This window comes from Drosophila subpulchrella, chromosome 2R (assembly GCF_014743375.2).
Source record: "Drosophila subpulchrella strain 33 F10 #4 breed RU33 chromosome 2R, RU_Dsub_v1.1 Primary Assembly, whole genome shotgun sequence".
In the NCBI taxonomy this organism is placed as follows: domain Eukaryota; kingdom Metazoa; phylum Arthropoda; class Insecta; order Diptera; family Drosophilidae; genus Drosophila; species Drosophila subpulchrella.
Window position 1 is genome coordinate 4,862,419 of NC_050611.1, and position 12,985 is coordinate 4,875,403.

The 12,985-nt window shown below is 46.1% G+C and overlaps 1 protein-coding gene across 30 annotated transcripts in view; it reads left to right on the plus strand.

Moving 5' to 3' along the window:
* LOC119551201 (protein MTSS 2) overlaps positions 1-12,985 on the plus strand; it is a 51,430-nt gene that overhangs the window by 35,157 nt on the left and 3,288 nt on the right. For 5 of the 30 annotated variants that reach the window (XM_037860407.1, XM_037860411.1, XM_037860408.1 and 2 more), the window contains exons 3-15: positions 2,125-2,186; positions 3,432-3,505; positions 5,723-6,177; positions 6,238-6,495; positions 6,620-6,700; positions 6,812-7,114; positions 7,533-7,547; positions 7,722-7,836; positions 7,982-8,806; positions 9,249-10,868; positions 11,937-12,058; positions 12,207-12,509; positions 12,653-12,889. In XM_037860407.1, coding sequence (XP_037716335.1) covers positions 2,125-2,186; positions 3,432-3,505; positions 5,723-6,177; positions 6,238-6,495; positions 6,620-6,700; positions 6,812-7,114; positions 7,533-7,547; positions 7,722-7,836; positions 7,982-8,806; positions 9,249-10,868; positions 11,937-12,058; positions 12,207-12,509; positions 12,653-12,889 — 4,470 coding nt within the window. Of the gene's footprint in view, positions 1-2,124; positions 2,187-3,431; positions 3,506-5,722; positions 6,178-6,237; positions 6,496-6,619; positions 6,701-6,811; positions 7,115-7,532; positions 7,548-7,721; positions 7,837-7,981; positions 8,807-9,248; positions 10,869-11,936; positions 12,059-12,206; positions 12,510-12,652; positions 12,890-12,985 lie in introns of those variants that run through there. The other 25 variants (XM_037860403.1, XM_037860404.1, XM_037860420.1 and 22 more) reach the window with 19 other exon arrangements.

Below are 12,985 nucleotides of genomic sequence, written 5' to 3' on the forward strand. Positions count from 1 at the left end.
CCATTTCTTTACTTTCATAAATTTTCGGGACCCCCACTTTCCCTGATATTACATATTTTATTTTGCAAATTGTTTTTTGTGAAAGGAGTACATCGCTTAAATTCCTGAAGAAAATGAAAGCACATAAGTATCATTAAAAGTTCCACATATATTATACTAAATGAAATCTCTTGGTATTTTCCTTTAATTACATAAAGTGCCTGTTACATTTTATTGTTCCAATCAGTATAGCCCATTTCTTAACTTGTAAATGCCTGCCATTTCGGGATCCCCTGCTATTATATATTTTATTTTGCATATTGTTGTTTGTGAAAGGGGTACAACATCGTTATCATCGCTTGAACGCCACGTTGAAAAACATTTATGTGGGGGCTACAATGGCTAAGGGTTTTTGTTGTGCTCAATTGTTGCATGGGCAAAAATAAAAGGCTTGCGAAAAATAGCCAAAAATCGATTTCCGTTCAGTTTTGTGTTTGTGCTTTGCCGAGCTGTATTTATTTGTGTATTTCCCGGCTTTTGTCTCGTTCGTTTACCTTTGAGCCGTGCTGTTTATGCAATTGCCCTGGCCCAGACCCGGCTTCTTTTGGGCATTTTGCATTCGAATCGATTTTACAATTGGCATTTTGATGATTTTTTTTGTTTATGTTGTGTTTGGCATTAATTTTTGCCCGATTGCGCAAAGACCGAAAGTGAAATGGAATTGCAGTTGGCATTTGGGATGGATGCATCTCTCTGCTTGGCTGGCTGGGATTGGATTGGATTGGGTGAGTTGGTCAGTAAGTTGGATCACTTTATGTCTTCATTAAGACGCCTCCCGCTGATTTCCATGCCAGTCTGCTCCTCTGGCTTTTGCTTTCAATGTCATTTGTTGTGTAATTGAAACATTATTATGGGCAAAACCGAAGCAAAACAAAACGAAAAACTCGTTTTCGCTTTTACTGACCATTTGCGCTTCTTTACTTGCTATTATTTCTGTCTTTAAAGAAAAAAAACAAGAAGCATACATAAAATCTTTGGCTGCCTTTTACGGCCGGCTCTTAACAATCCGCAGCCGTTCGGCCATCGTGACACTGATACTTGGCCAGAAGCCAGCGGCAAGTCTTTGTGGTCTTGTCCAAATAAGTCGGCAGGACGGGATTATGTGAGAAAACCCATGTGGGAGCTATTTCAGCTTGCTTTTGGGCTCACACTCTGGCTAAACATCTGCTCCCCAATGGACTTAATATTTACTTGATTAAGGAGAGGATTGATGGGAATCGGATTATGGATTATGGGTTATGGATGAAGGTCTTCATAACTGTCTAGCCCATCGCCATTTTCTTTGCTTACTTTTGCTTTCAATTTTTTCTTTTTCGACTGACCATATTGGGTTGCTAACATAATTAATCAAAATTACCTTTGAGTTCAGGGAAAATTTAATTAAACTTAACCCCAAGGGGATTGGTCGATACTGTATTATATGTAGCCATATGGATCTCACCCACATTGATTACATTAAATGTGTCGCTCAATTTGCGTACCCATTCATGTCATGTTGGGTTATTTACTCGTGCAATTTGCACAATATTTCTCTGCTTTATTCCGATTTAATGAAATGCGCAGACAACAAAAGTCAAACTCAATTAGATTAAAGCCAGAAAAATAAAAGAGATTACGAAATGAACTTTGAACTTTTACGCTACGAAATGAAATAAAGTAGAAACTGGATTTGTGAACTTTTTGTTGAAAGGAATCATGATTCTTATAAACCTTTTATGTATTTATATTACAGTAGAGTGAAACTGTATGAGCTTCTTTTTTATGTATCTTTCAACTGCAATAAGGTCCCTAAATGGGGGAAAAGGAAAATCATTTTATGTAACACGTACGCAACATTTGTCCTTTTATTTGTCAACCGTAAGTAATTCCGTAATAGATGAGAGGTCGGTTTATTGCATTTCTTGACTTAAAGCGGTCGTCTATTGATTTTTCTTGGGATTTGGGTAAAATTGCTTAGGTTGGTAAACCTTTTTTCTTACACAAGATTTGATGGGGCAAGAAGCACTTAAAGTATATATGTATATCATTGAATGTTTGTTTGTTGGCCAACTTATTCAACTAATTTATTCTTTTCCTCTATTGCAGAATACTTCGCCACTGTGGGAGGATTTTGTGGCTAAGGCCGGAAAACTGCACACATGCTTGAGGTGAGTCTATATATCGGGTATACAATTTGTTTCTCCATTCTGGAAAATATTTTCTCGGACTTTAACGAGATTTCAACAGCGGCAAAATAACAACTGCAATTGCAAAACTTTAGAATGGGAACATCAAGCGAGTGAATAAACAAATTTTTCGTTTACCTCAATTTGCTTTTATGCTTTCCACTTCCCCACACACAGGCATAATATGTCTATGATTATTTCTGTGCTTTTTCCGTTTTTTCAGTTTCTTTAGTTGCTAAATTTGTTGTTCTTGGGTGTAGACCACCGACACAGTCTCTGGGTTTTTGTTTATTTTATTTTCTCTGTTGTTTTTATGCTCAGACTTGGCCCAAATTTGCTTTCGGACGAGGGTCCCCGCAGCAAAGTCTGGGCATGCATAAGTATATGGCCGTCGAATAGCGGCTGCATTAATCATTACCCCAAATCCTGTTGTCCGAGCTGAAATCACCGAGCTTGCCAAAACTCGCTCCGAGTGTTTGCCCGCTGCGCTTGACACACATCTTGACCAGGTTCCCGCGAGGTGAGGACGCTCGCCAGCCACTTGAGCGGATCAAGACCCACAGTTGGGTGCCACCTTTCTATATTTCGATATTATAGCAAGGGATATGAACCAGACACATAACTTATCTGTATCTAATAGAGTTTTTATTAGCGCAAAGGAAATTTATATAACCAGTTTACAAAACGGGAGTCAAAAAAGGATGGTTAACTTAAGGATCTAATATGAAATGGTATTTTTAATGTATAACATAATGGGAAACATGATAGGACTTAGGCAGGACTTTTAATGGCAGCTATAGATCGTTAGATACAAAAAAATTAAGTTAGTAACTCTAATTCAGTCATAAAATTATTTTAATACTACAAAAATAATATACCATATAGTGGAAAAAAATAGATATACTTAATATAGTTCTCATAATTTCCTATGTATTTATGATAAAGTAGTCCGAATTGTATACAATTAAATTCATAATTCTGAAATATTAAAAAATCTTTTATAATGCCTTAATAAACTATGCAGCTATAGGAATATAAAAGGGTATTCCCATCTTCGGTACCCGCGAATAGTCTGTCTCTCTTGAGTTTTTTTTATAGCTGTCGCCTAATTGAAATGTCGCCCACGGGCAATTGGAGAAGATGTTTATTAAATCTATCTGGCTGCATGGGCCCACAGTAATAATAATAATAATAATGATGTTGTTCTCTGGTCTTTTCTATTCACAGGGCCGCCATCCAGGCAATCGCCGCCTATTTGGATGCCTTCCAAAAGATAGCCGATGCGGCGACCAATTCAAGAGGTAAGTTCAAATCGGGGATTTGTCTGGCCCCCTTGTAATACCAGGGGATCCCCTACGCCACTGTATGTACTGTATCTCTTTCCCCAGTCCATTATTCATGCGTCTGCTCACAGTCGGCGGCGGTCATCGATCTGATTTTTTATTTTTTACACATTCACGCTTTCGATGTTTATGCTGTGGATTTTTTCCCCTTCTACGAATGGCGATGTAGCTGTTCTGTCTGAGCTCACGCATTTCGCTGCCTTTGCTATTTATATTTATTTATTGGCTGCCATGCGTCGCACTCATCGAGTGCCCGATTATGCAATGTCCGACGTCCGATTCTCGCATAGAACACCATTTCGACCGGGACGGGAAATGCGAAAATTACCAGATGGGAGAGCTTTGATCATACGCAGTTTGTAGCCCCTCGGGGGGAAATCAAGTAGTTTGTATTTAGCACAGGAGGTGGCTTTTGCCGTTGATGTTTTGCATTTGTCACTCTTTAGTCAGTTACAGTTGCATTACCCTGAGTGGAAAAATCTAGGTTTAGTCATCACCACCTAAGATCATTACAGAAATCATACACTGGCTTTAATTACCGATTTTGTTAGAGATTATAGTAGGTAATTAAGTATCTGATTAATGAAGTAATAATGTGTTTTAATTGGTACAGCTGTTCATTATTATTCCGCATTAAAAAATTCGTTAATATTACTATATGCATAAGCATGCAATTTGGAAATACTTTTATAACATGCAACTGATGCATTCCATCTCTGTAAGGAGGTGGATTTAACAGAAATACTATTGTGAAAAGGCATTAAATAGATAACTACTTTGAAGCTTCCGTGCAAATTGTCTTATTTGGAAAGGTAAATAAAAGAGTAATATTCGATTGATTTATACCCTATGAATATTCAATTGCAAATGCCGAAACTAATTGTCCATAGCTGGAATTCCTTCATCTGTTAATCAGAAAATACGCCTTTGCTGGTGGATAAATCTATAGATAAATATTGTAGCTGTCGTAAAACCGGCTTTATTCAGTAACATATCCCAATTAGTACTTACCATTTGCCAGACTTAGCTTTTCAATCATCTCCCCTTCGGAGTTTTGCATTTGCATATATTGATCCACTCCCGTTCACTTTTTGCGCCCCTTCATGGCTCTTATATTTCGATGGTGCTAAGTGCATATCCTCGTAATTCCTGCTATTAGTTAGCCACCCCTTTTTGGCACCAAGAACCTGCTGGCCTGGGCGTTTGCACTTGCTAAATGGTTTCATTAGTTTCAGTGGTTTCTCGGCTTAGTTCGGTCAAGCATCGGTACAAGTGTCAAGTCTCCTTTTTGTGCCACTCCAAACGAGGGTGGAACGCAACTTGAGGGTCTGGTCTAGATTCTAGATTCTCGATACGCACTTGGCACATGGCACATGGCCACCCTGAGTCCTTTAAGGTGGCGGTTTCCCCGGTAATTTCCATTCAATTAGCTGGAATTGGGAGCAAGTGCCTCCTGGGAGCCGGCAAGTCAAAGCAGAATCAATAAGCTGCTGCCTGTTTGCCAGATAATTACATATTAAACGGGGATGGGAACATTCAGGGTTTGAATTTGAGTTTGAGTCGGAGGCAGTCCGAGATAATCGGGCCGGCTGTCATTCGATGTGGATATGCAGAAGCAGGAGCAGTAGCACTGGCAGTGGCAGTTAGCCTGACCAGTTTTCCCGGATCCGACTTTGAATCTATCTCTGGCATGGCATAATGGGCACACACGGGACTCGGGAGCGAGGTCTTTGGAGGAGTGGAGTCCCGAATCGTGTCGCATGCAATGCCATGTCTGCTGCGCCTCCAAATCGAAACGACAGCCCATGGCGTGCGATTGTTGCTGCATGCTCTAAACATTTCCGCTGCCAGCTTTACTCCCCATTCTCCAGTCCCCAATCCCCAATCCCCGTCGTGGATGACGATGGATGTTCCCCTTCAGTAATTTAATTTGGCAACTGTTTAATATTGCATGCCGGCTTGTTTAAACAAAATCACCCGACGGTTTTATAGCTGCAATTAAGTTTGGCAAACGAAATGTACAAGTTCTAGACAAACGTTGGCTAAACCTGATGGGGAATTCAATAAGGATAGTAGTTTACCAAAGGTTTTGTAGTGGCGGTAAAGACTTTAATATATTTAAATTTATTTAATTTTGAATTCCTATCATATTAATTCGTATAATTCCCCTTCCAGGAGCCTCCAAGGAGATCGGCACAGCCCTGACCCGCGTCTGCCTGCGCCACAAGGCCGTGGAGACGCGTCTGAAGACCTTCACCAGCGCCATCATGGATTGCCTGGTGCAGCCGCTGCAGGACAAGATCGAGGACTGGAAGCGCACGGTGGCCACCATCGACAAGGACCATGCCAAAGAATACAAGCGCTGTCGCAGCGAGTTGAAGAAGCGCTCCAGCGACACGCTGCGCCTGCAAAAGAAGGCTCGCAAGGGTCAGACGGATGGGCTGCAGTCCCTGATGGACTCTCACATGCAGGATGTCACCTTGCGGCGGGCTGAGCTGGAGGACGTGGAGAAGAAGTCCTTGAGGGCGGCCATGGTGGAGGAGCGGCTGCGCTACTGCAGCTTCGTCCACATGCTGCAGCCGGTGGTGCACGAGGAGTGCGAGGTCATGTCCGAGTTGGGGCATCTTCAGGTGGGTAGTAATGGTTATAATGCATAGCATCAGTGATTCTAACACATTAAACATTTACAGGAGGCCATGCAGTCGATCGCCCTGGTCACCAAGGAGCCCAGTGTCCTACCCCAGGCCTCCGAGGAGCTCATCCACGATGCCAAGGCCAGCATTAATCTGTATCCAGAGTCCCCGGGCGGAGGTTCCGGTTCGCAGGGTGGTGGCTGCTCCAACTCGCTGGGCTCCCGTAAGAGCTCCGTGTGCTCCATCAGCAGCATGAACAGCAGCGGCTCGAGCAACTCGCCGGGCCACCACCACTATCCGCGCTCCCTGTCGCAGGTGCGTCACCTCAGAGGAGCTGCTCCTCCTTGCCCTCCATTAAATCCACATCCGGCATTGTGGCGTCCGCTCATTTCTTGGTTTTCATCAACGTTCTTTTTGTGTTTTGTTTTCGTTTCTTTAGTTTGTAACGCCCGCAATTCGCTTGAAACCTGGTGAATCCAGTGATAGTGGCTTTTGCTCATCGCCAGCTCTAACAACACAGGTTTTCATTTGTTTTTCTTCCGTTCAATTATACCAAATTAAAGATACATTATGTGTGTCATCTCAAAATGAATTTAGCTTTACTAACATGTTTGTTTTCGTCACCCCTCAGACTTCGAATGCAACGAATCAGACGGCAAATGTCTCCACCTGGCCGCCACATTCCCAGGACGTGGTGGACACCCTGCCACCGACCGCCGATCGTCCGCACACCATTTCGACGGCCTACGAAAAGGGTCACCAGCGTCCGCCGCTGACCGTATACACGTTCCAGAACCCGGAGACCATTCACGAGTCGGGAAGCTGCCTGAACAACGGATCCGGTCCCCCGAATGGTCAGCCTTCGTCGGGACAGGCCACGCCGGCCACCCAGAAGTCGCCGGCTGCCTCACTTAGTCGGCCACCCTTGCCAGTTGTAAGTATAGTTGGGTTATAGGGTGGAACTTCTTTGACAAAAATAAAGATATATAAATAAAAGTGGAAAACAGAAATTTCAAGTTCCTATACACTAATTAAACTGTCAGTAATAACATAGATCGTTTTAAATATTAAATAATGAATCGGAACTATTTAAATAATTTATGTTCCTAAATATACTACCATTACAATGGTTTACTGTTCATTTTAATTTCGACCATATTTTCATAACATCAGAGAGGTTTAAAATTATCTAATAAACTCAATTTGTTCTTATAACGAGTTCAGTTCATGGTAAATTAAAATTGACTGTATGCTGTAGGAGGATATTCGAATAGATGGGAATCCGTCTATGTTCTTTTTTACATTCTATTAAGTTGTCTCTCTCGTTCTGTTGGCCATGACACTCGCCATAGAAGCCAGCCCACGTGGTGAGTATCCCAGAGTCAGAGCCCAACCATTCGTAGATCCAAAAGCGCGCTCATCTGCATGCGCCTCCCGCTAGACCACTGACTACTAGGTCCCTTAAGTCGCCTCATCATGACACCCAAGATATGCATCCGGCTTTTGACAGTGACCAACTAACGATTTTTCTGCCCTTTCAGCGCTGTTCCTCGCTGGAGCGACCGCTTTCGGCTCAGAGTAACCACCGCCAGGGAAGCGGGAGCAACCTGCTGCAGCGCCAGTGCCCCTCACCGATTCCAGCTCATATCACGAAAGGTAAGTAGGGTCTAGTGACCCGCTTGTCCCGCTTGTCCAGACTGTCTCCGTGTATTTGTGTGCACGCTTGCTCCTCGCTAATCCCATCAGACTTACTAATTACCGTGTCCACCCGCATGTCCCTGCTAACATCATACGCACACAGAGCTGTCCGCAGCGCATCATGCACAGCAGCAGCAGCAGCAGCAAAACCAGCAGCCCCAGACGCCGCCCACCTATGTGAACATGTCCGAGCTGGCCACCATGGCGGCCTTGAAGCTGACCAACCAGCAGCAGCAGCAGCAGAAGCCCACTCCGCCGCCCCTGCAGCAGCAGAGCTCCATCGACTCGACCGGCTCCCAGCATTCCAACGACTCCTCCGGCTCGCATCAGCTGCTCCAGCAGCAGCACCATCAGCAACAGCAGCATCACTCGCAGCCGAATCACCACTCAGCCACCGCCACACGCTCCCATTCCATATCCTCGACGGCCTCGTCACTGCACTCGCATCCGTCGATCGACTCCACCGTCGCTTGCGGCTCGTTGGTGGGCCAGCCCAACCACAGCACCAGCACCAACACGAACACCACCTCGCCGTCCAGTGGCAGCTCCACGCCACAGAACCATTACTCGCCCCTGCTAACCAACTCCCCCACGTCCACTGCCGCAGGTACTCCGAGTGGCAGCAGTCTAGGTCAAGGGTCCGCTCTAGGATTTGTCTACCAGGTCAGCTCTCCGACGCCGCCCTCCAGCGAGGTGCTGAAAATCACCGAGCAGGCGGCAGCTGGACAGGATCAGGGGCCGGTGAACAGCGAAGTAGAGGATACGGATGAGCGATCGCGTGCCTCCGTTCTGCAGAAGGCCTCCATGTTCGAGAAGGCGGCAGCAGCGGCAGCGGTATCGCCTCCGGCTCCCAATCAGTCACCAGCAGCATCTTCTCCAGCTTCGGGAGGCGGAGCACGACGATCCGAGGCGGAGCAGCAGGAAATGGGTAAGTAGAATCCGCCACACCAGCTGGATCGTTGAAGATGAAGTGAGATCCTAGCACCCATGTCCACCCAGCACCACCAAAGAGCACCTCGAACATGAGATTCCCTCGCCTTCACTTTACTTGTCCCACGCCCATTTTAATTTATAATTGAAGAAAACATATCGTGAATATTCTTTAACCCCCAAATATCTTCTTTTTTGTTTTTCCCTCCCTTTTTTCTACAACTTTTTGGTTTGTCGTGTCAAACGCAACGACAACAAAACTGCACCAAAAACAATTTGAAACCATTGTACTTTTTTTGGTTTCGACTTCATGTTCACCTTACCCAAAATCTCTGTCATCTGTAAACTATTAATCACAATGAACCAAATGCACAACAACAACAACAACACCATCTCCAAAATCAATACCAACAATGTATGAACCAAATATGATCTAACAGACAAGTCTTTCGAAGATTCAATACAAGCACTAAATAATTTAATTGGCGAACTAGACTCGTTCCAACGCGAGATCGATGAGGGCAAGGGCAAGCCGATGAGCAGCATAATCAGCAGCAGCAACAGCAACAACAACAATACGACGACCAGCAGCAACAGCAGCAGCGACAACAACAATCTGCCCGCCATCAGCAGCAACATCGAGCCCTGCGCCATCAGCAATCAAACAAATTCGAGCGGCTGCGGAACGGACATATCGGACACCACCTCCGACGAACTGGCAGGCGACGATATGGACGCCAGGCGACAGGATCGGGATCGGGACATGCTGGGCGCCAGCGATTCGGAGCTGAGTCGCTGCTATGTGAGCGAGACGAGTTCGCTGACCGGTGGCCTAACGGCCGGCGGCTATGAGAATCCCACCTTCGCGCACTTTGTGGCCAATGCGAATCGGGAGGATGTCGTTTCGCTGGCCTCGGACAGCGTCTGTCTCGGCCAGCCGCGCCACGCCTACGTGGACACGTGCAGCGACAGCGGCAGTGCCGTGGTGGTGATCTACGATCATCAGATTCCCAACACCCCAGACATTGAGTTCGTGAAGCAGAACTCGGAGATCGTGGTGCTGCGGACGAAGGATCCGCAGCCGCAAACCCTGCAGCTGCACGAGATGCGCGAGCTGCAGCAGCTGCCGGCCAATTTGGCCGGTTCGCCGGACTCCTCGCCGGACTCGTCCGGTGGCCAGGCACCGGCGACAGCAACTGTGGCGCCCGCCAAGCAGCGACTCTCCTCGTTTCGCGCCACCAGTGAGCAGCAGTTGCAGCTCCTCGGACGCGGAAGCCCGCAAAGAGGTAAAGCAACCAGTGAGCAGGCGACACAGAGCAGGCCACAGGACCAGCATTTCCCAGCACAGGCACATCCCCTGCAGCAGGATAGTGATGGCAGTAGCCAGCCAGTAGATCCCATGAGGCGCCAGCTGCCGCCCAAGCCCACCAGCTTGAGCATTTTCAATGGCCCCGCGCCCAGTGTGGGCGATAGGCCCTTGGTGCCCCGAAAGTCGGACTTTAAGGCCGATCTAGATGCGAAAATACGCAGGCAAAAGCAGAAGGTTAAACAGCAGTTGCAGCAGCAGCAGCAGCAGCAACAATCGCCGCAGCCGCAGCAAGCACCACAAGAACCGCAACACTCACCACAGTCGCCCCAAACCAGAAACTGTAATGTCACTAATAACCCAGCCGCCAATGTTACTGCATCTGCATCTGCATCCGCATCTGCATTCACCGACCAAGCTCATAGAATGCCAAACCAAAATCAGACCGCCACATCCAATCACAAGCAATGCAAGACGCCCGCAACAATGGCTCTGTCACCATCGTCATCTCCTCGCGGCCATCTACCATCTGCATTATCATCGTCATCGCTATCGTCATTACCATTACCAGCCACCACATCATCGCCATCAAATGCTCCGCCATCGATGTTGCCCGCCAGTGACCGACCACCCGCCCATCCATATGTGTGCTCCAATGCCCCAGCCAATCCCCATCATGCCAATAGCATTACCAATGCCAATGCCACTGCCAATCTCAAGCCGTGCATTACGCCCCGGCCGGCCTCGTTGTCGGGTTCGTTTCGATTTGATTTTTGATTTGTTTGGGTTCCTTTGGTTTTAAGCTCTACTTTTTGAGAGTTTTTTTTTCCTTTTGAGAACCTTTTTTGAAACGCTTTTTACTTTGCTTTGGCTTTTATGTGTTGTACTCTTGCAAATGTTCAAAAGTTGGTAGCGTCTGCTCCAAACATCAATAGACGATGTATGTAAAACATGTCCTTCAGGATCATTAACCTATATTTGTTTATATGTTTGAAATTGAATTAAATTTAAGTAGAAATTGTATATCTCATACTTTTTAAGAAAGTGAAAAAAGGATTGATTCTACTTTAATTTAGGTAGAAATCGAATTTTGTATTTCGTTATGTTTATTATTTTTTAAGAAAATGTAAAACTATTGATCTAATTTACCAATCTATCTACTATAAGAGCATATTTTTATTGAAATAAAAGCTTCCTATCCATTGTCATATTTGCAAGTGTATTTGAACATCGGCTTGCCGAAGTAAACCTTATTTTGGCTTTGGTTTTTTCTCTCTTTACTGTAATAACTTTACTTTACGTTATGCTTTAAGTTCGATGTGTTAACTTTTCTGCAGTTGGAGTTGGTATCTTTAAGTACTAAGCTCATACCATCAAGTCACAATCATCAACGTTAAATCATCAACAGACAAATTGAAAAACTGCACGATACTGCCACTAACTGCTAAATGCTTAAGCACCAATCAGAAACGGCCGAATATGATACTAAAACTTTTTCGAAATTTGCATATTGGGGAGTCATGGCTTGAATCGGGAGAAATTCCATTTCTTTATCAATTGATCACAGCTTGTAACGCTTTTTCACTCGCTTGGAGGGTCATTATCGAGTTTCAGAACAGTCTTTCATAACCTTTCTCGATCTCAGCAGCTCCTAACTCTGCGACTCTCTCTCTAACTTCTGGTATTAGATGGTGTCCTGTGTTTTGTGTGCCAAGTGTATAAACCAATAACTGTACATAACCTGTGAATAACAGCAGCAACCTAATGACCTAATCTGCATATTTAATGCCCTTTGCTGAATTCGATCTTTGACCATTCGCAGGAGGAGCAGCGGGCGGTGGCTCCACGCGCATCGCACGTCGTTCGTCCATCAACCAGGCCAAGCCACCGCCGCCAGTGAGACGCAGCTCGTCGGTGACCCCCAGTCCCAATGCCTCGGTCGGGGTAAGTTAAATCTTTGATTCTTCAATCTTCATAACCGATTAAGTTAGCCACCTAAGTTAGTTGCTAAGTCGCTCGACACTGGGTCACACAGTCTTTGGTTTCCACTATGCTTTTATTCTTTAACTTATGATTTAATTACGCAACGCAGCTGCAGCACCAGCAACAGCAACAGCAGCACGCGACTCTGTCGCAGCAGAATCACCAGCTAAGCAGCTCCAGCGAGCACTTGCCACCGCCGCCGGCTTTCATGCTGGACGCCGTGCCCCAGATGCCCAGCTCAGCGCTGAAGGTATCGGAGACGGTGAGAGCCCTGGCAGCCATGCGGCACCAGCCGGCATCGCCTGTGTCCCTCAGACGCCTGCAGCAGCAACAGCAGCAGCAGCAACTACAGCAGCAGCAGCAGCAACAGCTACACCAGCAACACGTGCAGCAGCAGCAACCCCTATTGCAGGTGTGTGCACGCGTGTAGGCCACCAGCACCCTTAGAACTTCTCTTCTATATCTTATGATTTCTTTTTATTTCAACTTATGTTTGCTTTGCCACTGTCACAAACACACACACAAACCGAAATCCCCAAACACCCACATACCTAGTCTGTGCACCACAATCCCCTGAACGATGACCCGACCGTCTACTACGACTCCTACATGGACCTGCACGCCTATGCCCAGGCCTTGGCCAATGGCCAGCAGATGTCCAACCAGCAACGCTTTAACCACCAGCAGCAACAGCAGCAGCAGCAAAATCATTATCTGCAGCAGCAGCAGCAGCAGCAACATCAGCCAGCGCAACAACCGCCTGTTTACCAAGCGCCGCCGCCTGTCGATGCCGTAAGTGACCAGCCGTAGGACTACTAACCAAGACTAACAGCCGTCCACGGGATCGCCCTGCTCGCCTAACACGACTGCCCTCCATCCAGCCTAGTT